Genomic DNA, 26,479 nt, shown 5'->3' on the forward strand with positions numbered 1-26,479 from the left:
TCACTTCATTGTAGGAAGTGGACAAAGTCTGGGTCTCCTGCAAGCTGCTGAACCATGAGTTACCGTGAGTATTGTTTTCCTCTGCACATGTCCTCCAGGCACAACTTTTTCCTCTCCTTAATCCTGGGATGTATGCAGCACTAGCAGGACAGGTGCCTAAAGTCAGAATCTAATTTTCTGTGAGTTCCGCAGGTAGGTCAGACGAAATTGGAGAAGTTGTAGTGAATTACATTGACTGGTCTAGAGTCATAGTTAAACCCATTGTAACAGAAGCCTTAGGTCCCACAGCAGCCGGTTCAGGAACAGTTATAACCCTACAACCATCAGGTTCCTGAACTTTACTCTCCCCAACACTGAACTGATTTCACAATCTACAGTATAGACCCACTTTTAATGATTCTATAATTTGTGTTCTCGATATTTATTGTTTATTTATTATTATTACTTTTTGTATTTGCACAGTTTGTTTTTATTTTGCATATTGGTTGTATTGTCCATCTAAATTGTGTGCAGTTTTTCATTGATTCTATTGTGCTTTATTCTAGTTACTATGACTGTCTGCAAGTAAATGAATCTGAGGGTTGTATATGAAGACATAGACTATATGTATTTTGATAATAAATTTACTTTGAACTTGAACATTCTAGGTAAGAATGGCAGATTCAATGTTAAAAGTAACTTTATTAATGAAGTACAGATATGTCACTATATACTAGTTGAGATTCATTTTCTTACAGGCATTCACAGAAAAATAAAGGAAGACAATTTACAAAAGCACTATGCGTAAACAAAGACTGACAAACAACCAATGTGCAAAAGAAGAGAAAATGTGCAAATGAAAAAATAATACTGAGAACATGAGTTGTGAAGAATCTTTCACAAGTGAATTTGTAGGCTGTAGAATCATTTCAGAAATACGGGGAGTGACGTTATCCATGCTGGTTCAAGAGCCTGATGATTGAGGGGTTCCTGAACCAGCTGGTGTGGAACCTAAGGCTCCTGTTAGAATGAGTTTAACTGGCTCTACAGCCACCTTCCCAATGTAGTAGAGAGAAGAAGGCATGGCATAGATGGTGGGAGTCTTTGATGGAAGCTGCTTACGTGTGGCAGTGCTCCATGTAACTATACTGAATGGTGGGGAGGGCTTTTTCTGTGATGGACTGGGCTGTATCCACCACTTTCTGTAAACTTTTCCATTCCTGAGCATGCCATAAGTTAGGATACTTTCCACTGTGTATCAATAGATGTTTGTCAAAGTAGTGAGAAGGGAGTATAGCCTGGATGGTGGGGGGTGGGTGGTTTTCATGAAGATGTTATTAATGAACCTGATGGGTTTTTACAACAGTCTGTAGGGTTCAGGATCACCTTGTTGATACTCTCCCAGTAATCATGGTAATAATTGAACATGTCGCAGATCCAGGCCTCTCGAATCCAGTACAGTATTTCAAAGATCAAGTTCAAAGTAAATTTATTATCAAAGTACTGTACATATATCTCACCATTTGCAACCCTGAGTTTAATTTTCCTGTGGGCAATCACAGTAAATACAAGAGACACAGTAGAATCAATGAAAGACCACACCCAACAGAGCAAACAACCAGTGTGCAAAAGCGGACAAACTGTGCAAATACAAAAAAGAAAGAAATAATAATAAATAAATTTACAATAAATATTGAGAACATGAGATGAAGACTCCTTGAAAGCAAATCCATAGGTTGTGGGAACAGTTCAGTGATGGGGTGAGTGATGTTGAGTGAAGTTATCCCCACTGGTTCAGGAGCCTGATGGTTGAGGGGTAATAACTGATCCGGAACCTGCTGGTGTGAGTCCTGAGGCTCCTGTACCTTCTTCCTGGTAGCAGCAGTGAGAAGACAGCATGGCCTAAATGGTGGGGGTCCCTGATGAGATGAATGCTGCTTTCCTGTGACAGCATTTTCATAGATGTGCTCAATGGGAGGGAGGGCTTTACCCTTGATGGACTGGGTTGTATCCACTACTTTTGTAGGATTTTCCATTAAAGGGCATTGGTATTTCCATATTAGGTCATGATGCAACCAGTCACTATACTGTCCACCACACGTCTTTCAAAATTTGTCTAAGTTTTAGATGGCATGCTGGATCTTCACAAACTTCTAAGAAGACACAAGAGACCGCGGGTGCTGGGATCTGGGGCAAACAAATCAAACTGCTGGTGGAATTCAGCAGATCTGATTAATGTCAACTCAAAATGACACCCATCCCTCTGCCTCCACATCTGCTGCCTGGTCCGCTGTGTTTCTCCACCTGTTTGTATCTTGTTCCAGTATTGTAGTGGTGTGCCTTCCCCTATGGTGATTCTTGGGGTAGTCATGGTAGACAGCTCCTACGAATCTGGGAGAGATGATGGGAATGAGACCATAGAACAGTACAATACAGGGCATTCAGCCCACAATATGCTAACCTTTTTGATTGATCAGGAGATAGGTCCTATCCTATGGCAGTAACTAAATAAACTGGAAGCAATAACCATGAAACTAGTGGGATAAAACATAGAACAGTACAGGCCCTTGGCCTACAATGTTATGTTGACCTTTTAACCTACTCTAAGATCGATGTAACCTTTCCTTTCTACAAAACCCTCCATTTTTGTATCATCCATGTGGCTATGTAAAGGTTTCTTAAATGTCCCTAATGCATATGCCTTTACAACCACCCCTTGTATTGTGTTCCATACACCCACCACTCCGTAAATTTAAAAAAATGTCTGATACCCTTCCAATCTCCTTAAAATTATGCCCCCTCATATTAGCCATTTTCAACTTGGGGACAGCATCTCTAGCTGTCCACCCAATCTATGCCTGTTATCATTTTATACCCTTTAACAAGTGACCTCCCATCCTTCACTCCAAAGAGAAAATCCCTAGCTCACTCAACCTATCCTTATACACACTAATCCAGGCAGCATCCTGATGAATCTCCTGTGCCCCCTCCCTAAAGCTTCCACATCCTTCCTATAATGAGACAACCAGAACAGAACACACTATCCCCATGGTGGCGGGAGGGGGAATAAAACAGTTTGGGTTTAGTGTAAATTTATGCTAGATGGACAGCATGGTCATGATTAGTTTAAGGATCTAACTCCATGCTGTCTAATCCTAAATTCACTCGCGTCCTACCCTTCACACCCTTCCCCTTGGCCCCTCTCCTGCACATAGATGTTCTCACTGTCACTCTGTCGAAGGTTCACTAATCTCACAGCCTTCTCCTGCTTCCTGTGGCTCACACTAGGCCAGATAGAGGCTCATATCCACACACCGATCACCATGTAAACACTCAGCTAAATGATCTGACGTCTGGCATTCAATTTACTCTTTTATCAGTAAAACATAGGCAGCTGATCTTGAGTGACAAAGATTACACCGTGTGTTGACTTAACATCCAAATGTATATTGGGGAGAGGAGGAGCTGAAGAAGGTGAGTGCAGGGAAGTGTGTACATAGGAAGAGGGAAGTGAAGGGAGTGTAAATAGTTCAAAGGCATACTGTCATCCTGATCCTCTATATTCCTCATCTCATTTACTTCCCTGTCTCACACCACTGCTCCTTCTCTGTACCTACTTTCCCATTTTACTCAATGCACAACAACACGTGCAATGCTGATGAAGGGTCTTGGTCTGAAACATCAACCATTTATTCCCCTCCATTGATGCTGCGTGACCCAGTGAGTTCCTCCAACACTTTTGTGTGTGTTGCTCCAGATTTCCAACATCTGCAGAATCTCTTGTGCTTCGTTTAGCACTCCCTGCTTTTCCTTCTGCTTCCTATGATCTGCACTCTCGCACCTCCTCCTTGAAGTACTGTTCTGTGGTCTAGGGTGGTGTTTCGAAGAGTTCTGCCCCAGAGCATAGAGTACAGGAGTTGGGCATCATGTCATTGCTGAGACAGCACTTTTATGTTTGCCTAGCTATAGGAAGGATATGATTAAGCTAGATGGAGAGTGCGTAAAAGATTCACAAGGATGTTACCAGGACTGGAGAGCTTCAAAGTTCAAAGTAAATTTATTATGACAGTACATATGTCTCCATATACAACCTTAAAATTCATTTTCTTGTGAACTTTCACAGTAAATACAAAGAAACATGATAGAATCAATAAAAAATCTACACACAAAGACAGGCAAGAACAAATGTGCATAAGAAGACAAACTGCAAATGCAAACAATAATAATAATAATGAATAAATAGATATGTAATATATAATATTGAGAGCATGAGTTGTAGAGTCCTTGAAAGTGCGGCTGTAGGTTGCAGAATCAGTTCATTGTTGAGGTGAGTGAAGTTATCCATGCTGGTTCAGGAGCCTGATGGTTGTAGGGTAATAATTATCCCTGAACTTGGACCCTGAACTATACGGAGGTACTAGATAGGCTGGGAATGTCTTCCCTGACTGAAGGAGGCTGCGAGGTGATCTTACTGAAGTTTATAAAATCATGAGGGGTATCGATAAGGTTTATATTCACAGGGTAAAGGAATCTAAAACCAGAAGATAAAAGGCTTAAGGTGAGAGAGAAAAGATTTATAGGGGACATGAGGGGCAACATTTTCACACAGAGGGTCTTGGGTACATGAATGAGCTGCTACAGGAAGTGGTAGGTGTGGGTACAATTACTGCCTTTAAAAGAAGTAGTCCCTGATTCAACAGGCGTCAAAGGTTACAAGGAGAAGGCAGAAGAAATGGGGTTGAGAGAGAAAGCAAGTCAGTCATGTTTGAATGGCGGAGCAGACTCAATGGGCTGAATGGCCTAATTCTGTTCCTATGTCGTATGGTCTTACACCCATCATTGGGAAAGCGCTGGGATCTGTTGTCCAGGAGGTCTGTCTTCAACTCTGCTACTCTGGGTTGCAGTCACTACCTTGGCGTCTGTGTCGGAGAGGTCCGCTTCCAGACAGATCTGCAAGGTGCCACTCCAAATCAGGGACCGATGGAGACTATTCCCAGGGAGGGTGCGAGGGAGAAGCGGCCGTGGACCCCACAACCGTCAGTACTGCGCATGTTGTCTCAGGTGAGTGGCTCACAGTGGGATGTCGACAGGTAGGCAGTTATAAGCATCGCTGGCATAGGAGGGGTTGATGCAGTGATGTGGAGGGGTGGGGGTGTGAGGGATGGGTTCTGCTGCCCTAAGTAAAGATGAACCTCTCTCCCCACAGTTGTGCTCCTTCCATATCTACTCGATGAACATGATGGTCCTAAATGCCAGGATCCCCGAGTCCCTGTGGCATGTTGCAGTCTCAAGCTGCATGCTTGTCTTCAGCTGCAATGGCAGCAGGTGAGTACTGGTCAGCGTAGCCAGGCCAGTGAGAGGCAGAGGACAGTGTGGGATTCAGCCTGGTGCACTCCTCCATGGGCTGTTATGTGACCTCAGCAGGCCAGTGGAAGGCACCCTCCAAGTTCCTGCCCTAGAGAGGTCGAGAGGGAGTTCGGGGACTTCAGCTGGACCCCTGGTTCAATGTTGCCTCATCTCCATCCTATTGTAAGACCTAATAGAATTTACTGAGTTGATAGCAGGCACACACACCTCTGCACACTTTAAATTTGGAGATACAACATGGTAACAAGACCTTCCAGTCCAACAAGCCCACCCTGCCCAATTACACCCATGTGACCAATTATCTTTGGATTGTGTGAGGAAACCAGAGCACCTGGAGAAAACCCACACAGTCACAGGGAGAAGGTATTCTGTCCTTACAAACAGCAGGGGAGGGATTGAACCCAGGTTGCTGGCACTGTAACAGCGTTACACTAACTGTTGTGCTACCATGCAGCGGCCACTTAATCTACGGACCTGATTGTCTTTGGGATGTAGGAGAAATCCAAAGCGGTCGCAGGAGAACATGCAGACTTCACACAGACAGCATCCGAGTTCAAGACTAGCCTTGCGCCTGGCCTGCACCATGAGACAGTGACACTACCAGCTGCAGCACTGCTCCTAACACTCAAGCAGCCAGTGAAAAAAGCAGGGCTCTTGTTGATGAACTAGGAGGAATAGTTTGCCTGTAAGGGCAGCTAAAAAGTTTGTGAGTAAAGTGAGGAATTAACCTGTTTTTCAGCATGAAGTGCGAGAGCACTGTGAGGAAACTGAACAGCAAGATGATAAAGAGCAGCCAGCTGGTGAGTTCCAGGGGTTCACTGTCCCTGCAATTTCTCCATCCTCCTCTCCTCTTTATCTTTCAGTCTAGTTTTCTTTCTCTCTATTCTATCCTTCCTCTCTACCTCCATACTTCCCTTTTGTCTCCACCTGCCCTCCGCTCTGTCTCTCTGCCCTTCCCCCGGCTTGTTAGAAGCTTTCAGTTCAGTGGCATTCAAGTTCAAAGTAAATTTATTAACGAAGTATATATTCAGTATATATTTGAGATCTATTTAGAACTACTGTGTTAATTCTGTGAACCATTACATTTTGTAAAATTCCATAGTTCAATTAATCTGTGGATGTAACTCTGTTCAATGATACAAGCTAGCTCCGTGAAATCACCCATTCAGCTTTACTTATTTATTTATTCAGATACAATGTAGAGCCGGCCCTTCCAGCCCTATAAGCCACACTGTCCTGTGCCCCCCACCAGCCTAATCATTGGACAATAACTATGACCTACAAACTGCTATGTCTTTGGACTGTGGGAGGAAACGCACGCAGTCACTGGCAGAATGTACAAACTCCTTACAGGCAGTGGTGGGAATTGAATCCAAGTCTTCAGTCCTGTAAAGTGTTGTGCAACCATACCGCCCTTTAGTCAAGTATAAAGTTAAAAGTAAATTTGTTTTAACAGTACGTATATTTTACCACCTACTACCATGAGATTAATTTTCCTGCAGGGATTTACTGGAAAAAATAAATACAGTAGAATTTACAAAAACTATAAATAGATAAAGATTGCAAAATGTGCAAAAGACGACAAACTAGGCAAACAGTACTGAGAAGATGAGTTGTAGAGTTGAAAGGAGTTGAATCTTGAATCACTGGAAACCGTCAGAATGTTTCCCCAGGGGAAACCCCTCACTATGTGGGAAACTTGGTGGAAACAGCAGTTGGGTATGAGGGTAGGTGTTGGTGTAGACATTGCAGGCAATGCTTATGTTTATTGTCCATTTCTTAGTCCCTCTGAGGTGACAATAAACTGGGTTTTGGAGCCACACGTACTGCAGAAGAATGAAGAATGTAAGGAAGTCAGTATCAATGCTATTAGGGCGTTTCTCTTTGCAGTAAAGGATGATTAGAGGTATACAAGATGATAAGAGGCATTGATAGAGTGGACAACCAGCTAATACGAGGGGTTATAATTTTAAGGTGTTTGGAGGAAAGTATAAAGAGGTGTCAGAGGCAGGTTTTTTTACACAGAGACTGGTGGGTGCATGGAATGTGCTGGTAGGGATGGTGGTAGAGACAGATACATTAGGGACATTTAGGAGACTCTTAGATATGCAAATGAATGATAGAAAAATGGTGGGCTATGAGGGAGGGAAGGGTTAGATTGATCTTAGAGTAGGTTAAAAGGTCGGCATAACATTGTGGGCCGAAGGGCCTTTACTGTGCTGTACTGCTCTATGTTCTACCCCACTAGTTTTGTGGTTGTTGTTTCTAAGTTTATTTAGTTACTGCTATGAGATATGGACCACTATCCGTGATCAATCTCCTCTAGTCCAGCAGTTTAACCATTACCTCAACATGTGTCCTACCTGCCTTCCTGGGACCATCTTTGTGTTGCCCAATTATTGGGGGAGCTGCTGATCCCTTAGGGGGCTGGACATCACTCCCACCTTAGCCCGTCAATTCGTAAGTCAGAAGGCAGCTTCTGTCCCACTCCGGTGAATACATCATCTGCTGGAGGAACTCAGCATCTACAGAGTGGAATAAATGGTTGATGTTTCAGGCCAAGACCATACATCAGGACTTTGACCTAAAATGTTGACACTCTCAGGCTAAGGTCCAGTTTTTCAGCATCTGCAGAAGCTCTCGTGTTTATGAGAGAATGGGACTGATGTGTTTTCTCTGCTGGGCTGAAGCCTGAAACTGATGGGCAGAATGGTCTTTTGCATCACACTAACTCAATGAACAGCATTCCACATTGTCTCACTGTGCCTGCAGGAGGATTTCCGTCTGGCTAACATGTCACTGAGCCTGGTGGTGACTGTGGACATCAGCCTGCCCAGCCTGAAAGCGCTCAGCACAGAGCTGGTCATCGACTCACTACAAACCGAGCTCCACGAGGGATTCTTCAGTTCCCACATACTGCGAAAAGCACTGTCACATCCCAGAGTCTTTCAGGAAAGTTCCAGCACAGACTCTGCAGGTGAGAGGGAGCCAGCCATTCAGAAACTCCAATAGGGTGGGAAGGGAGGTTTGTGGGCAGTTTAAGAAACAATGTCCCTTGTTGGCCCAAAACCATTAGGGTAGAAAAGTCCCTGGGGCCAGATAGGATATACTCCAGGTTAGTACTGGAAGTCAGGGAAGAGGTAACTGCATCATTGGCGATAATCTTTGTCTCCTTCCTGGCCACAGGAGTAGTACCAGAGGATTGGAGGGTGGCAGATATTATTCTAGAGCACAACTCTGGGAAACGTAGCCCAGTGAGTCTTGCTCTTAGCAATAGGCAAACTAATAGAGAAGATTCTTAGGAACAGGATTTATGAGTATTTGGAGAAACATAGTCTCAGTATGGAGAGCCAGCATGGTTAGTGAGGGGCAGGTCATGCCTCACAAGTCCGAGTTTTTCAAGGAAGAGACAAACAGATTGTTGAAGGTAGACTGGTGAATGTGGTGTGTCACCCACACAAAATGCTGGAGGAACTCAGCAGGTCAGGTAGCTCCTATGGAGAGGAATAAATAGTCATGGTTTCGGGCTGAGACCCTTCATAAGGACTGGAAAAGAAAGGGGCAGAAGCCAAAATAAAAACTTGTGGGGAAGGGTGCAAGCTGGCAGGTGAGACCAGGTGAGAGAGAAGGTGAGTGGGGTGTGTTATGTATATAGATCTTAGTAAGGTGTTTCACAAGATTTCCATGGTGGGTTCACCTACTAAGTCATGAAGCATTGGATCCATGGAAACTTGGCTGCATGGATTTGGAATCAGAAATTTCTTGTCTTGCAAAAGCAGTACATTGTAATGCATAATAAAAAAAACTATAAATTACAATAAGATACTTAAATATATTTTAAGTAGTTCAACAAAAAGGAAGAAAAATACTGAAGTAGTTTCCATGGGTTCATTGTCTATTGAGAAACCTGATGGCGATGGGAAGAAGCTGTTCCTGAAACACTGAGTGTGTGTCTTGCTCCTGTACTTACTTCCTGATTGTAGCAATGGAAGGTAGCATGTCCTAGGTGACAGGGATCCTTAATGACGGATGCTGCCTTTTTAAGGCATCACCTTTTGAAGTTGTCCTCGATGTTTGGGATGCTGGTGCCCATGATGAAGCTGGCTGAGTTTACAACTTTGCAGCTTTTTCCGATCCTGTGCAGTGGCTCCTCATTACCAGAGGGTGATCCAACCAATTAGAATGCTCTCCATGGTACATCTGTAGAAGTTGATGAGTGTCTTCGGTAACATACCAATTCTCTGACTCCCAATGAAATGTATTCTTAAAGTATTCCACAGAGGGCAGAGAGTGGTATCAGATGGAGCGTATTCTACTTTAGATTCTGGTGGTAATTTGCAATCAAGTGTTTCTGTTTCTGTTTTGTGCCCGACGCCGGACCCCTAGGCCTGAGTCGATGTAGTAGTAGTAGTTTCTGAGGTTTAGGGACGTGGTAAATATAATCAGGTCGCAGTGCACTCATACGGAATGCAGGTTAGCATTGACTCTCTGACTGGTTTCCCATGCTCTGCAATCTTAATGTAGATGCACGAGTCCAAATCCCATTTCTGGGGGAAGAAATTCAAATTAATTAAATAAATCACATATGATAAACCAGGGTCCCCAACCTTTCTCGCACTGCGGACCAGTTTCATATTGACAATATTCTTGCGGACCAGCCGACCGGGGGGAGGTGGGGTGGTGGTAGGGTTGCCAACAGACAAGAGTAGCAGTCAAATACGCTGGGTTTTCCCCAAAAAGGCTACAATGACCATGAAGCCTTGCGCGGGCACCAGTGCGCATGCGTGATTTGGCATGCGTGTACATTTTTTTCTGCAAATCGTTTTTGGCGATTCTGTTCGGGGGGGGTCTTACTCACGACCGGAATATCGGTGATAAGTGGCTAATACACTCAATTTCCTTTCTAAAAGGGTTTATCTAACGAATTTAATATTAAACACACAGCGCATATTTTCCTCGCATAAATATAGTGATAAGTCAATTATCAGGGGAGCTTGAAATAAGTGTTGAACGAACTTCCAGTAGAAGTGGTAGAGGCAGGTTCGATATTATCATTCAAAGAAAAATTAGAGTAGCGTTAAAATTAGAGTAGGTGAGAGTAGCTTTCGGCACGGACTAGAAGGGGAGAGATGGCCTGTTTCCGTGCTGTAATTGTTATATGGTTATATAAGTCAATAGCATCATAACATTTTAAGTAACGTTTGGATTTTAAACATGCAGTACGTTTTTCCCGTATGAACATATAAAATCATTGCAACACACCAATATCACTGAATCACTGGGAGCCCTGGGTTTGTGTTCCTGCAACAACACGGTCCTATTGAGGGGTGATGGGAGACAGCGATAGTCGAACGGGGTTCCTTATGCCCAGTCTGTTCCACAGTTTAGTTTTCGTTGCATTCATTGCAGAGATATATTGGAAATGGAAGCAACGTTTTCAGTGCTTTCGTGGCTAAGTCAGGATTTTTAGCCTTGACTTTGATCCAGAATGCCGGCAGAGATGTTATGTCAAACATACTTCCCAGCCTGCCGTCATTTGCAAGCTCGAGGAGTTGATCTCCTTCCTGCGCTGACATGGATGACGCGCGGGTAATGACCTCGTATGCGTAATGGCTCAACAGTGGCCGTGACAGGGAATGAGGGAAGGTGCAGCTAACTCATATTGCCAGATCATATAGCTTCCTCGCGGCCCAGACACACACAGCAACACATTGGCTTACTGTTTAAAGAAAACCTTATCAGGACATAAACTCTGCTGTCTTTCCCTGTACTGGTCTACATGTGACTTCAGTAATGTGATTCATTTTCATCTGCATTCCCCACTCGAGGGATTGTTAGGAATGGATAACCACTGCTGGCTTTGGGTTCTTGCACCCAATGTGATGATATTGGACCATTACTTCCCACACAACAAAGACTTTTTTTTAAAGATTAGCTCTATTTGTCACATGTACGTCGAAACATGCAGTGAAAAGTATGATTTGCATCAATGACCAACACAGTCTGAGAATATACTGGGGGCAGGCCACAAGTGTGACCATGCTTCCAGCTCCAGTGTGGCAGTTCCCCAACTTACTAACCCTAACTCGGACATCTTTGTAATGTGGCAGGAAACGGCAGCACCTGGAGGTCACAGGAAGAACCTACGAACTCCTCACCGACAGGGGTAGGAATTGAGCCCTGATCGGTGGTTAAAGAGGTTAAATCTTGAGATTAAAACTTCCTTCTGGAAAGGTGAGGTGAATCCTAGGAGGAGACTGAGATGGGGAGAAGCTGAAGCGGGAGGGGGGCCAAGGTGAGAATTGAACTGGCTGGCACTATAATAGCATTACGCTAACTGCTATATTACCATGCTGCCCAAAATGGAAATTGTTTACAGTTGAGACGTAGGGCATGACTTTAGATTGAAGTCCAATTGTCAGGCAAGAAGTTAGGGAACACATCTACAAGCCAGGGTGACATAGTTATGGAACTCTCTCCCATAGAGAGTATATGGTGATAACTCAATTAATTGGTTTAAATCTTAGGTAGGTAAGGTATTTTGTTAAGGAAGGCATGAAAAGAAATGTAACCCATGGGTAGTTAGACTCAGGAGGGAGTCGCCAGGGGACATTGGATGATAGAATGGGCTTAAGGGACTGATTGCCCTCCTGTGCATGTTGCAGTATGTGCACTGGCAGAAAGCCTGATGTACTGTTCACTGGTTTGCTTCCTGCACTACTTTACAGAAAATGCCAAGGAGATCGATGCTGTGCCTTATAGACCTGGGTTTATGGAGTATCTGCCACAAGTTGTTTCGGTGAAGATGGAGAATACCAGTGTCATGCTATTGTTAAACAGCCAGCAGAGGTACAGATGCATTGTAGCACCTTCTCATTGCTGCCCCTGTAACAGTATGGAGCTCAATTGGTTATGCTTCAACCACAGAACTCCTTCCCAGTCACCCTTCCCATGGTGCAGAGCCCCCCGCACCATCTCTCCTGCCATCCCTCCTGCAGTGTGGTGCTCCCTTGTCACCCTTCCCACAATATAGTACTTCTCTCCACCTCCCCTCCCAATGTATGGCATTCTGCTGCCCCTCCAATGGCATTCCCTCCCTGCTGCTCCTCCCCGGCCCCCAGTTGTCCCTTCCACGTTGCTCTCTCCCTGCTGCCCCTCCTGCATGACTCCCTCTCCCCCCACCCAAGGTGCTCCCTCTCTGCTGCCTCTACCATGATGAGGTGCTTCTTTTCCGCCGCCCCTCTAACACCACTGGACACCCATGGGTCCAGCTCCAGGTCCGTGCCCCTGCTTCTCATGACCGAGCCACACACTGACATTCCTCTTGAGAATGGAGTTTGTCTCTGCAGCCAAGGCGAACTGACCTGAGCCGAAGTTACATGGATTATCTCAGCATTTCTGTCTGTTACAGGGTTTCCTGTACACCCCCTGATATGTAGTATTCTCATTTCCCCCAGACACCTGCACTGGAGCCTGAAGTCGTTGAGCTTCCACTACACGCTGGATGATTTTTACCACTCCATCCCTCATCTTTTGCTGCCTCCCGTCACCGTTGAGCTGAATCTTGAAGGTTAGCACTGTCAGAAAGGAGGTGTCCTGATCGCTGTTTGGTTCGAGATTGAAGGGCACCTTGTTATAAAAGGGCAGGAAAGTAGGGGAAGACTAGGTCGTGTCTCCACTGTCACCGTGGGCTGAAAGGCCTGTACTGTGCTATACTCATGTTCTGTTACTCTACTCTGAACTGATTCCATAATCTACAGACTCACTATCAAGGACTCTTTACAACTCATGTTCTCAGTTTGTCATCTCTTTTGTACATTGGTTGTTTTTCAGTCTTTGTTTATGTTTTTTGTATATTCTATTGTGTTTTATTTTTCCTGTAAATGCCTCCAAGAAAATGAATCTCGGGTAGTATATGGTAGCATATGAGTAATAAATTAACTTTAAACTTTGACCATTAATGCCCTCAGACGGACTGCTGCTGTCCCAGAGTCGGCAGCGGATCGTGACCCTGGCCAAGCTCAGCAGCTCCCTACAGGTGAGTGAAGCCCTTTACAACCACTCCATGTGCCTAACACTGCCAATGTAAAAGAATAATTTATCTCCGACATCCCCCCCCCATACTTTCCTCCAAAGACATCAAAATTAGAGACTTTTTCCCCAGAGCAGAAATGAGTAAACAAAAGGGTGCCAACCTGTGGAGCTCAGAGGCGATTAAATTCCACTCAGTCGATGCCTTTTATCATCTTGTACACCTCTATTAAGTCACCTTTCATCCTCCTTCACTCCAAAGAAAAAAGGCCTAGTTGTTCAACCTATCCTCATAAAACATGCTCTCTAATCCAGGCAGCATCCTGGTAAACCTCCTCTGCATCCTCTGAAGCTTCCACATCCTTATAATGAGGTGATCAGAACTGAACACAATACTCCCAAGTGTGGTTTCATCAGTTTTATGGAGCTGCAACATTGCCTTTTGGCTTTTGAACTTAATTTCCAATAGGCTTCAACAGTGAAGCCCTCCCAGGGTATGGGCTGTGGTTTCTTGCAAACAACTCACAACTGTGCTCAGAGCCAAGATGAAAAAGTTGATGGAGCAAGGTGAGTTCAGGTGGATATAGTGGCTTGTGGTATGATTTATCGACCAAGAATAAAAATTCAAAAATCTCAGAAAATCTGAAATAAAATCAAAATGCTGGAAAAATTCAGCAGGTCAGAAAGAACCTGCAGGCGCCTTCTTTCTTTCTCTAGAGAGGCTACCTGGCTGTGTACTGCCTATAAATCCACCAAATTCATTATCAGGATTCAAGATTGTTTAATGTCTTTTCCAGTACATTAGTGTAGAGAACAAAATAATTGTTACTCCAGATCCGATACAGCACAACAAAAACACTATAAGATAAAGAGTGCTATAATAAAAAAAAACCCTCAATAAATATAAATACATAAGGTAGCTTATATACGTTGATTGTATGGCCATAAAGTGACACAAGGCACAGGATCATCTATATATAAGGTGACTGACAGGAAATGATGAAATAAGGGGTGTTGCAGGGTGGGTTAGTGGGTGGAGGTGTTGATCAGTCTTACTGCTTGGGAAAAGTAACTGTTTTCGTGTCTGGTGGTCCTAGCATGTGTGCTTCATAGTCCTCCCTGATGCTAGGAGCACTTGCCTCAATAACGTTGAAATGGTTAGCAGTTCTTTTTCCTGTAGTGGAAGAGTCTTGGACCAGAGGGAGCATTCTCGTATTAGAAGAACAGAGATGAGGAGAAATTTCTTTAGCCAGAGGATGGTGAATCTATGGAATTCATTGCCACAGACAGTTGTGGAGGCAGAGTTATTGGGTATATTTAAAAGGAGGTTGATAGGTTCTTGATGAGTAAAGGTGTCAAAGGTTACAGGGAGAAGGCAGGAGAATGGGGCTGAGAAGGAAAATAAAAAGCCACGATAGAATGGCAGAGCAGACTGGTTGGGCCAAATAGCCTAATTCTGCTCCTATGTCTTATGGTCTAAGGCATCTCACAGGAGTATGAACAAATGACGTCGATCCTTGTGAAATATTAGTGGTGAAATAGGTTAGGTTTAAAGACTGTCAACCTTAGCCTTGTGCTTAACCCCTCCCCCAACCTCTGGACACTGGCCGTGCAGGAACTCAACACAAAATGTTGACTTTTCACTTCCTTCCAAAGATGCTGCCTGACCTGCAGAGCCTCTGTCCCTCTGACTATACCCCTTGCCCATCCTCTGGGTTTCCCCCCCCCCTCCTTTTCCTTCTCCTTGGGCCTCCTGTCCCATGATTCTCTCATATCCCCTTTGCCAATCACCCGTCCAGCTCTTGGCTCCATCCCTCCCCCTCCTGTCTTCTCCTATCATTTTGGATCTCCCCCTCCCCCTCCAACTTTCAAATCTCTTACTAGCTCTTCCTTCAGTTAGTCCTGACGAAGGGTCTCGGCCTGAAACGTCGACTGTACCTCTTCCTAGAGATGCTGCTTGGCCTGCTGCATTCACCAGCAACCTTGATGTGTGTTGCTTGAAATACCAGCATCTGCAGAATTCCTCGTGTTTGAGTTTCTGTGATGATTCGTGTTTAGATGCAGATTCCAGCAGGTAGTCACTTGTATCTCTGGCTTGTGAGAGTAGACATTCCCAGGCAATTAAAGGTACAGCTGCTAGTGGTAAAATGATTAAAATTTTGGGTGTGAGTCCTCGGGGAGTGGTGACAATCACAGAGATGGTGCTGTCTGGGGCAAAGACCTTTAGACACTAGGTTTAGACATGAGATACTGCAGATGCTGGGAATCCTGAATGTAGACAAAATGCTGGAGCAACTCAGCAGGTCAGGCAGCATCTATGGAGAGGAATAAACAGTCAATGTTTCAGGCTGAGGCCCTTCCTCAGGACTGGAAAAGAAGGGTGGAAGAAGCCAGAATAAGTTGGTGAGGATTTCTACTCCCGATGGGTATTGAGGCCTCTGGTGCAGATGTGAATCTTTCCAGGTTCTACCTTGCTGATCGAGCAGGATATTTAATGAGCTGACAACCCAGCTCATTTATTTCCCTTGTTCTTGTTACGTACCCCGTAACTGGGTTGCCAAACCAGCAGAAATGGAATGCTCGTTGGAGTCTGGATTACTAGGAACTTATAAAGTTTTATTAAAGAAATAAGTAATACAGTACACTAATCGTAAGGATATAAATGTAACAGGTTAGCAATGATAATACACACATATACACAGAATTAGGGTAATAGGAATCAACCAAGCTTTACCGCAGTCTAGGGGTAAAATGATCAGTCTTAAGTGAAGCAGAGTTCAGTTCAGTTTAGTGCAGTTCGCAGTAATCGCTGTTGTTGTACCGTTGGAGGGGCAGAGAGAGAGAGAGATGCAATTTGGTTTCAGGCAGACCTTTTGGATGTCTTTGCAGTTGGTTTCGGGCAGACCCTTTGATATCTTCTATCCCGCTGTGGTCACCGACTGTGACCCCTGCGTTCCGGATACGATCATTCTTCCACGGTGAACCCGGCAGCCAGGCAAGGGCAGACACACACCCCAGGTTCCCACCGATCGTACCCTTACACCCGCGAACCAGACCTCCAAACTCCCACCACTTGTGGGGGCACACTGCTCTTTCCAGGGTCTCCTGGTGTCGCGTGCCTTAGCAAACCTACTCCTTTTATCCCCCTGCTGGGGTATCACCTGTCCATCAAACTTCAAACAGTTCAGGTTCAAAGCAACCGGTCTGTCAATAGCTGAATTGTGTTTCTTTCCTGTTAATCCCTCTCTTCTCTCTTATTAGCATTTTGAATGTTTCTCCATTGTCTTTCTTATCTCTCTTATTAGCATCATCCGTCCGGTACCTCTGCTGGGCGTCACACATGACATTCTCAACACAGCCTGGTCAGGATTGAGAAGAGCAATCCCAGGTATACTTCAGGCCCATTTGGATTGCTGCACTCCTTGCTTTAGTCGAGAAGCTAACCCATGACCAGTGCTGACAGTGGCTCATTGGGGACAGACTCCTTGCAGAGTGATCATAAGACCGTCAGACATAAGGAGCAGAATTAGGCCATTCAGCTCATTGAGTCTGCTCCGACATTCCATCATAGCTGATTTATTTATTATCTCACTCAACCCCATTCTCCTGTCTTCTCACCTTTGATGCCCTAACTAATTAAGAACCTCCCAACCTCTGCTTTAAATATACCCAATACTTGGCCTTCCTGGCAGTCTGTAGCAATGAATTCCTATGGTGAAATAAATCCTTACTCATCTCTGTTCTAAAGTGATGTGCTTGTATTCTGAGCTTATGCCCTCTGGTCCTAGACTTCCCTACTATAGGAAGCATCCTTCCCACATCCATTCTGTCCAGGCCAGGGGTTCCCAACTTGGGGTCCACGGACCCCCTCGGTTATTGGCATAAGAAAGGTTTGGGATCCCTGATCTAAACCTTTCAATATTCGATGTTTCAATGAGATCCCCGTTCGTTCTTCTATACTTCCTTGGAATATCATTCACACTGCATAAGTTCACAGTGTATGAATTGTTTGCATATGATGGACTGAAGATGATTCTTTTCTGCTTTACAGATCACGGGCATTGATATTTCTGCATCTGTCACCGTCCACACGTGCATTGTTCACTATCGGCACTCTGAGTTTTCACATTGGCTGGCCTTGTGGTCCAGCGGTCCAGCAGAGCCAAGCACTGCAGCCAGAAGGTTTGTATCAATCTGCACGACCCAGTCAATCAGAGACGTACTGCCCCTACTCCAGAGTCCTGTGTCACTGATTATATGTCCCCATGAATGCCCACTAAACCCAGTGATTTGGCTTCCACAGCCATCTGGCGATAAATTCTACAGATTCACCATCCTCTGGATAAAGAAATCCTTCCTCATCTCTCTTCTAAAGCGACATCCTAGTATTCTGAGGCTGTGCCCTCTGGTCCTAGGTTACCCCACTGTAGGAAACATCTTCTTCATATCCACTTTGTCTAAGCCTTTCAATATTCAGTAGGTTTCAGTGAGATCCTCCATCATTCTTCTAAGCTCCAGTGAGTACAGGCCTAGAGACATCAAATACTTTTCATATGTTTTCACTTTTCATTTCATTCCCGGGATCATTTTTGTGAACCTCCTCTGGACCCTCTCCAATGCTAGCACATACTTTCACTGACTGTATTCCCAACTCCCCCTAAATTAATCCAGTTCTCTCACATTGTCAGTGACTAACGCATCTCCCCTAGTGCTGGGTGTCACATCTTGTACATCCAGTGACATTAGCCCAGTGTCCTCATTCTCTCTTTCAGTTACCCATCCCCCAGTACCATGTATCACTGACTGTATCCAGTTCCTTCACACTGTCTGTCAGTGACTAACGCATCTCCCCTACTGCAGGGTGTCACATCTCGTACATCCACTGACGTTAACCCAGTATCCTCATACTGTCTGTCAGTTACCCATCTCTCCTAGTACCCTCTGTCACTGACTGTATCTACTGTTATTCTACTTCCTCGCATGATTCCTCAGAAATACCTTTTCCCCCAGAGCCCATTGTCACTGACTATTTCTCCCCTTTACATTAATCTGGCTTCCTTACATTTTCCCTCAGCAGCCCTGTCCCCAACATCTTGTGTCACCCACTGTATCGCAACTAATGTTACCCAGTCAGGCTGAATACACCTCTGCCAGTTTGGTGTGCTGAGCTATGTTATAATCGATGCCACAAGATCACTCTTTTACTTTGTTTTGTTCTGTCTTTAATCAGGCCCATACCTCAGCTCAAGATCCCCATCACTCTCAGCTGTACACTGACAAATGTGAGTGGCTCCCTCCAGTTTTTTGAGACGCCTGCCTTCGCACTGGGTGTCAGCTCTGTCATTGCAGGTAAAAATAATTCATAAGGACTGAGTTAATTGGTTAACCTTCCCTACTTTAGCCCCCCTCCCCTCCCCACCGCCCCGGCTTCCCCACATCCACCTCATCATTCCAGAATTGAATCTTTTTAACCATAATCAGTATTCAATTCCCACTACTGTCTATAAGGAGTTTGTATGTTTTCCCCATGATCATGTGGGTTTCCTCTGGGTACTCTGGTTTCCTCAAAGATGTAGAGGTTAGAGTCAGGAAGTTGTGGGCACGGCATGCTGTGCTGGGGCCGGAAGTGTGGTGACGAGTATGGGCTGTCCTCACCACGTTCTCGGACTATGCTGGCCAGTGACACAAATGACGCATTTCACTGTATGTTTTGATGTACATATGACAATCAAGCTTATCTTTCTCAAGAGCTTTTTGCACAGATGGCTCACCTTGCCATGTGTACTTGGCAGAGGAAGTGAGAGTTAAGCACTGGTGTATCAGGTTCACATTGAACCATCCATTAAGTCCTTTTCACCATGTAAATTGTCTCCTCACTTCTAACAGTGGCTGCCAAATAACTTGATTTATTGGTCTATAACAATCATCCATCAGTGACGTTGGGTCAGCTTGCTCTTTCTGAGAGGAGGATGTCCCCAGCCTGACCTGCTGGACGTGTCCTCCTGCTCTGCTTTTCACAACTCCTACATTCTTTTGTCTGTGTTCTCACTGTCTAACTGCTCCCATTGACTCAGTGAACAGATAACCTTGTTGAGAGTTTATCCCCATGGTCACTGCAGTGCATGCCTTCTCCCCACACCCTTCCTTCAACTTCACAAGGAGATATGAGAGATTGCAGTGTTGTAAGTCTAGAGCAACACAAACAAAATGTTGGAGGAACCGAACAGGTGAGGCAGCATCTGCAGGGAGAGCAAGTCCTGAAGTGATCTGATAAAGTCCTGATGAGGGTCTTGGCACGAAGCACGACTGTTCAGTTCCTCTCCATTGATGCTGCTTGACCTGCTGAGTTTCTCTAGCATTTCATGTTGGTTTCTGCAAATTTATAAACTTTATTTGTCTTCCTAGTTCTTCATTCTGAAACGTTAGCTCTCTTCCCACGAATGTTGCTTGACCTTCTCAGTATTTCCAGCATTTCCTGTTTTTGTTCTGGATTTCCAGTGTTAGCTTTTTATTTTCCTTTTTACCCCAAAAAGTTGTCTTGTAATTACACCTACCACCAGTGATGGTGTTGATAGTCACATTTACATGGAACATAGTGATGGAACTCCTGAGGTTAATGTAGCAAAAGCAATTCTGAATAGAAAACTTGGTAAATGGAACAACATATATATATGTGATTAGATTAAGTGACTTCATTCTTGCATATTAATTTTCTCTGTTTCTGTCTCAGTTCCGTCGGGCAGAATCATGTTTGTTATCACTGATGTGTCATGACATTTGTTGCTTTGCGGCAGCAGTACGGTCCAAAAACAATTACTGTAAGTTGCAATGAGAAATATAAAACTAAATGGGTAGTGTAGAAAGAGAACAAAATAGCGAGGTAGTGTTCATGGGTTTATTGACTTCAGAAATCTGATGGTGGAGAGGAAGAAGTTGTTCCTAAAATGTTGAGTGTGTGACTTCAGACTCCTGTACCTCCTCCCTGATGGTAGTAATGAGAAGAGGGCCAGTCCTGGTTTTTGCTTTTTCCTTCAGAAGGAAGCTGAGTAAATAGTAAAAAACATTTTCAGGACTCAGGGAAGAGAACTCTTTCAGAGGGATGGTAGGAGTACGCTGGTTTATTGTGCCGAGTCTGAGTTCTGCTTTGAGTTAGAAATACTGGGCTCCGGGTCTGAAACAGCCTGGATGCAGCATGGGAGAAATGTGTGATGGAGGACACTCCCGGGGGTGGAGTGCACTTACCTAATGATCAGTAACACATTGAACCTCACAGGAGAGGTACATGATGGAGGACATGCCCTGTGGGGTGGAGTGGATTTACTGTATGGTCAGTAACACACTGAACCTCATTCTGCCCACAGACATTCAACACCTGAAGTCTCGCAGCTCACACTGGCGAGGGAACCTGGCACTGAAGAGCCTTTGGTGGAGAGCAGGCGAGGGGTCACAGGTACTGAGAGCACCCCCACCAGCCAACACCCATGTGTGGGGAGATGTTCTTGTCGTGGATGTGATGAACCTGCAGGTAAGAGGGGGTGGGTGGGATCACATCAAGTGATTGGAAAGGGATGGGGGATTGAAATTTAGTGTAGAGCATGGTCTAGTGTATTTGTAGACCTCTGGGATATGATCTCCATTTGACTGAGGAATGACAGGGTGTCATACTATGTATGAATCTGAATTTGATTTATTTTCACTGATTTGTATGTCAATTTGTTTAATGGCAGCAATACAGTACAAACATATGAAATTACTATGAATTCAAAAAATAATTACAGGGCCTGTCTCCCCACTAACAGGAGGTATATGCTACTGAGATTGAAATTTATTTCATTTCATTTAGAAATACAGCGTGGAACAGGCCCTTCTAGCCCAACAAGTTGTGCTGCCCTGCGACCACCTATTTAACCCTGGCCTAATTATGAGACAATTTACAATGACCAACCAGTACGTTTTTGGACTGTGGGAGGAAACCGGAGTACCTGGAGAAACCCACACAGTCACAGGGAGAATGTACAAACAGGTTACAGGGAATTGAACTGAGGAAATATATCCCAGTCATAGAGCACTACAGCAAAAAACATGCCTTTCAGCCCATCTAGTCTGTGCTGAACTGTTATACTGCCTAGTCTCATTGGAGTCAGATGGGGTTGGTGGGTGCAGAGTGTCACCTGACGTGATCAGAGAGCTTGGGAATGTGATTCATTTGACTGGGTGTGATCATGTTAATGTCGAATGGAATTGTGTGCCATATAGTCACTGGAGAGCACTGGGGGTGTAATCCACTGTGACTAGTGGGACAGGTGCCCTGTATGTAATAGGTGTAGTATCTGGGAGTGTGGGATGGGTGCATGAACAGCCTTTGACTCTTTCCCTGTCCTCTCTCTGTCTCCAGGGGAGTTACAGCCAGGCTCAGTCACTAACCGGTGAATATACCAACACTCTGCACCTGGACGGCACAGTGAGTGAGCTGCAAGTGGAGATTGTGGAGACGGCAGTGCAGTGTCTGTCGAAGGTGTTGTCTCTGATACAGGGAGGTCAGGAGGCACCTTCAAAAGAGAACCCAGTCATCATAGAATGTGACTCTATGCATGAGGGTCTGGTTTTCAACAGTGAACCTCGGATCCATCTCTCCAGAGTGAATGTTAAACTGGAAGACATCACGCTCTTCTTTCTCTCCAGTACAGCAGGTAAGTCACAAATGATCTCTGTTCCTTTCCGTTCTGCACTGGAATCCCAACAATTAGATAGAGGAGTAAGCTATTCAGCACCTCAAACCTCTTCTGATGATCTGTATCTTGTCTATCATTACCTACCTTTGTTCTGTTTGTCCCACTCCCATCAGGGAGCAAGCCACAGTGCAACCATGCCAGTACCAAAATCTCAAAAACAGTTACTTTTCCCAAGCAGTGAGGCTGATCAACACTTCCACTCACTAACCCATCACTCCACGCCCCCCCCCTAACCACCGCTACTTTATCTTTTCCTGTCAGTCATCTCATGGACAGATATTCTTGTACCTAGCATCACTTTATGAAATACAATCAATCTGTATATATAAGCTATCTTGTGTATTCATATTTATTGTTTTGTTTTTGTGCTGCATACAATCCGAAGTAACAATTATTTAGTTCTCCTTTACAAGTGTCCTGGAAATGACATTAAATAATGTCAAATCTGTTTCAGTTCCCAGCAGACATATGTTCAAGAGCAAAAACTGGAGAATTGATATTTCAAATAGCAATAGGTGATGTTAGCAGTACTCAGTAACACACTCAAAATGCTGGAGGAATTCAGTAGGTCAGGCAACATCTTTGGAGAGGACGAAAGAGTGAACGTTTCGGGCTGAGACCCTTATCGACTGGAAAGGAAGTGGACAGAAACCTGATGAAATTGTTGGCTTCTCCCTTCATTTCCAGTCCTGATGAATGTCAGCCTGAAATGTTGACTTGTTATTCCTTTCCATAGATGCTGCCTGACCTGCTGAATTCCTCCAGCATTTTGTGTGTGTTGCTTTGGATTTCCAGCATCTGCAGAATATATTGTTTATGAAATACTCAGCAGGTTAGACAGTATCAGTGGAGAGCAAAATAGAATTAATGTTTCATTTTCAGCATTAACTCTGTTACTCTTGTTACGTACCCCATAACTGGGTTGCCAGACCAGCAGAAATGGACCACTTAGTTGGAGTCTGGTTTAACAGAACTAATAAAGTTTTATTAAAGAAATAAGTAACACAGTACTCTAATCGCAAGGATATGAATGCAACAGGTTAGCAATGATAGAACACACATGTACACAGCACTACGGTAGTAGGAATCAAACAAGCTCTATCACAGTCTAGGGGTAAAATGATCAGTCTCAAGTGACACAGAGTTCAGTTCAGCTTAGTACAGTTCGCAGTAATCGCTGTTGTGCCATTGGAGAGAGAGGGAATATGCAAATCTGATTCAGACAGACCTTTAATGTTCTTCGCAGTTAGCTCTCGGGCGGACCCTTTGTTATGTCTTCTGTGGTCACCGACTGTGACCCCTCCGTTCCGGATACGACCGTTCTTCCGCAGTGAACTCGGCACCCAGGCAAGGGCGGACACACACACCAGGTTCCCACCGATCATACCCTTTTCACCCTGTGCGTCTATGGTTGGTTCCCGCGACCAGATCTCCAACTCCCACCAACTTGTGGGGGCACACTGCTCTTCCAGGGTCTCGTTATCTCGTGATCTCGTGGTGTGTGTCGTGCCTTAGCGAACCGGTTCTTTTTATCCCCCTGTTGGGGTATCGCCTGTCCATCAAACTTCAAACAGTTCAGGTTCAAAGCAACCGGTCTGTCAATACTCTTAATTGTGTTTCTTTTCCGTTATCTCTCTCCTCTCTCATTAACATTTTGAACACTTCTCCATTGTCTCCCTTATCTCTCTCATCAGTATCAATCTTCTGATAACTTGGTTTGTCGTCACACTCTCCACACAGATATTTCTTGACCTGCTGAGTATTTCTGCTAATTTATGTTTCTGAGAAATTTTATCAGTCTGTTTCCAAACCTGAGTTCACCTTAGAGTTTGTAATTCCACCAAGCCCCTGTTCAGGGGTGGTTTTTAATTGCACTCATTCTAGCCTGTTATTTCCTCAATCCCTGCCTGAGGATACATCTTAGACAGTAAGACCATAAGCAGAATTATGCCTTTTGGCCCAATACATCTGCTCTGCCATTACATCATGGTTGATTTATTATCCCTTTCAACCTCATTCTCTTGCCTTCTCCCTGTAACCTTTGACAGGGCATTCAAGAATCTATTGACCGCCGCTGTAAATATACCCAATGACTTGGCCTCCTCAACCATCTGTGGCAATGAATTCCACAGATACTCTACCATCTAGCTAAAGAAATCCCTCCTCATCTCTGTTCTAAATGGATGTCCCTCTTCTCCATGTCATCTGTATAATCACCTAGGCATAGAATGCTACAGCCAGGAGATGGGATTAATATGGATGGGTGTTTGATATGAACTGGTGGGCTTAATCACCCTGATCAGATTATCTCCTCCACCTTCTAAACTCAAGATCAAGATTCAAGTTTATTTATCACATGTACATCAAAACGAATAGTGAAATGCATCATTTGTGTTAATAACTAACACACCCAAGGATGTGCTGGGAATGGCCTGCAAGTGTTGCCGCACATTCTGGCGCCAACATAGCATACCCCTTGATGGTTGACAGTACACAACAAGCAACAATTGCAGAACAAACCCTGTTTCTCCCTCTCACCCATCCACTTCAAAGACAGGCATGTGTCCCTATCATTTAATTCTGCTCTTTGTATTAATTATGGTTTGTCATCCTATGGTTGCCAGGATCCTGGACCTGCCTCAGTTCTGGAGGGTTCTGAGGAGGCTGTTCTTCCACATCCTTGCAGAGGACAGATTGCTTTAAAAATTCAGTTTACAAATGGAAGTGTTGCTGGAGGGATTGGTGTTCGTAGCTGCCCTGAATTTCCCTAGGTGGTGGGTGATGTGTTTTTTGGGAGATATTCCAATATCTCTCAGCTGATTCTTTCATCCCATAGAGGCATACGCCATGGCCCACCATGTTCTTGCCAACCAATGGGCACCCATCTGCATGGTGGCATAGTGGTTAGCAAAACACTGATTAGAGCAGCAGTGACCTGGGTTCAATTCCACCAAGGAGTTTGTACATTCCCCCCATGACTGTGTGGGTTTCCTCCAGTCTGATTTCCTCTCGCATTCCAAAAATATGCGGGTTAGGGTTAGTAAATTGTGGGTATGTTATGTACGTGCCAGAAGAATGGTAATCTTGTATGCTGCCCCCAGCACATTCTCAGACTGTGTTAGTTGGTGACGGAAACAACACATTTCACTGTTTCGATGTTCTTTCAAATGAAGCTAAACTTAAAAAAAGATTATTTTCTGTTGGATAGGTGCCAGCATTCTACAGGTGAAATCAGTGACTGTTGACAACAGTGTGGAGAATTTAATCAGTGAAGTGGAGAGCTTATCCCTCGCAGTGGAGAAGGATATAACAAACAGTATACGGCTCCATTCCAATCTGAAAAATATCCCCACACATCTTCTGTCTGTATCCCAGTTCACCGCCGCTTTCTTCACACACGGCTGGTCTTTTGAGGTGAGGATTCGCTGGATAAAGTGACTTGGCACTCCAGACCATCTAAAGCTTGGTTCCTTGGGAAACCTGTCAACTTATAGTCAGGTGAACAGGCTGAGGGTAAAGCTCGCAAGGCTATCTGATTTATTGCTAATTTGTGTTATCTCTTTGATCTATTCTAGATAGTTTTCTGGTGTCTAGCGATGCATTGTTTTCCAGAGTATGCAGTTGCATATGTGGAACACACACAAAATGCTGGAGGAACTTAGCAGGTCAGGCAGCATCTATGAAGGGGAATAAGCAGTTGATGTTTCTAGCCGAGACCCTTCATCAGGACTGGAAAGGAAGCCAGAATAAGAAGGTGGTGGAGGGAAGGAGTACAAGTTGGCAGGTGATAGGTAAAACCAGGTGAGAGGGAAGATTGGTGGCTGGGGGAGAGAGGGATGAAGTGACAAGTTGGGAGGGGATAGGTGGAAAAGTTAAAGGGCTGAAATGTTGACTGTTTGTTCCCCTCCGTAGATGCTGCCTGACCTGCTGAGTTCCTCCAGCATTTTGTGTGTGCTACTCACGGTTTCCAGCATCTGCAGAATTTCTTGTGTTATTGAGTACATGGGCAGCAATGCTGCTTTTTTGACTATTATTTACTAATTGTTTACCTTTGGTGTTACCTCTGGGCAGATCAACGCTCTCCTTTGGAGCTCCTAGCTCTCAGTGCCAATCCAGAGTCTGGACACTGACTGTGTGGAGCTTCCTGTTCTCCCTGTGGTAGGTTTCCTCGGGGTGCTTGTGTTTCCTCCCACATCACAAAGACATACAGATTGGTTAATTGTCCGCATACACAATACCTGGTGTAGTTGGGAGAATCACAGGGGAGTAGATTACATTGGAAGTAGGATTGCTGGTATAGCAGAGACTTTTTTTAAAATTTAGAGATAAAGCACAGTAACAATCCCTTCTGGCCAATGAATCCACACCAA

General features: G+C 44.6%; 1 protein-coding gene across 5 annotated transcripts in view; it reads left to right on the forward strand.

The window, feature by feature from the left end:
* The window catches only part of LOC134336945 (bridge-like lipid transfer protein family member 2), a 117,843-nt gene that overhangs the window by 18,564 nt on the left and 72,800 nt on the right, over positions 1–26,479 (forward strand). For all 5 annotated transcript variants that reach the window (XM_063031642.1, XM_063031645.1, XM_063031646.1 and 2 more), the window contains exons 3-15: positions 15–64; positions 4,884–5,040; positions 5,186–5,304; positions 6,086–6,146; positions 8,119–8,323; positions 12,075–12,195; positions 12,804–12,916; positions 13,317–13,384; positions 17,429–17,559; positions 18,608–18,726; positions 20,739–20,902; positions 21,773–22,067; positions 25,318–25,523. In XM_063031642.1, coding sequence (XP_062887712.1) covers positions 15–64; positions 4,884–5,040; positions 5,186–5,304; positions 6,086–6,146; positions 8,119–8,323; positions 12,075–12,195; positions 12,804–12,916; positions 13,317–13,384; positions 17,429–17,559; positions 18,608–18,726; positions 20,739–20,902; positions 21,773–22,067; positions 25,318–25,523 — 1,809 coding nt within the window. The remainder of the gene's footprint in view (positions 1–14; positions 65–4,883; positions 5,041–5,185; positions 5,305–6,085; positions 6,147–8,118; positions 8,324–12,074; positions 12,196–12,803; positions 12,917–13,316; positions 13,385–17,428; positions 17,560–18,607; positions 18,727–20,738; positions 20,903–21,772; positions 22,068–25,317; positions 25,524–26,479) is intronic.

The sequence above is a fragment of the Mobula hypostoma genome, chromosome 23 (assembly GCF_963921235.1).
Source record: "Mobula hypostoma chromosome 23, sMobHyp1.1, whole genome shotgun sequence".
In the NCBI taxonomy this organism is placed as follows: Eukaryota; Metazoa; Chordata; class Chondrichthyes; order Myliobatiformes; family Myliobatidae; genus Mobula; species Mobula hypostoma.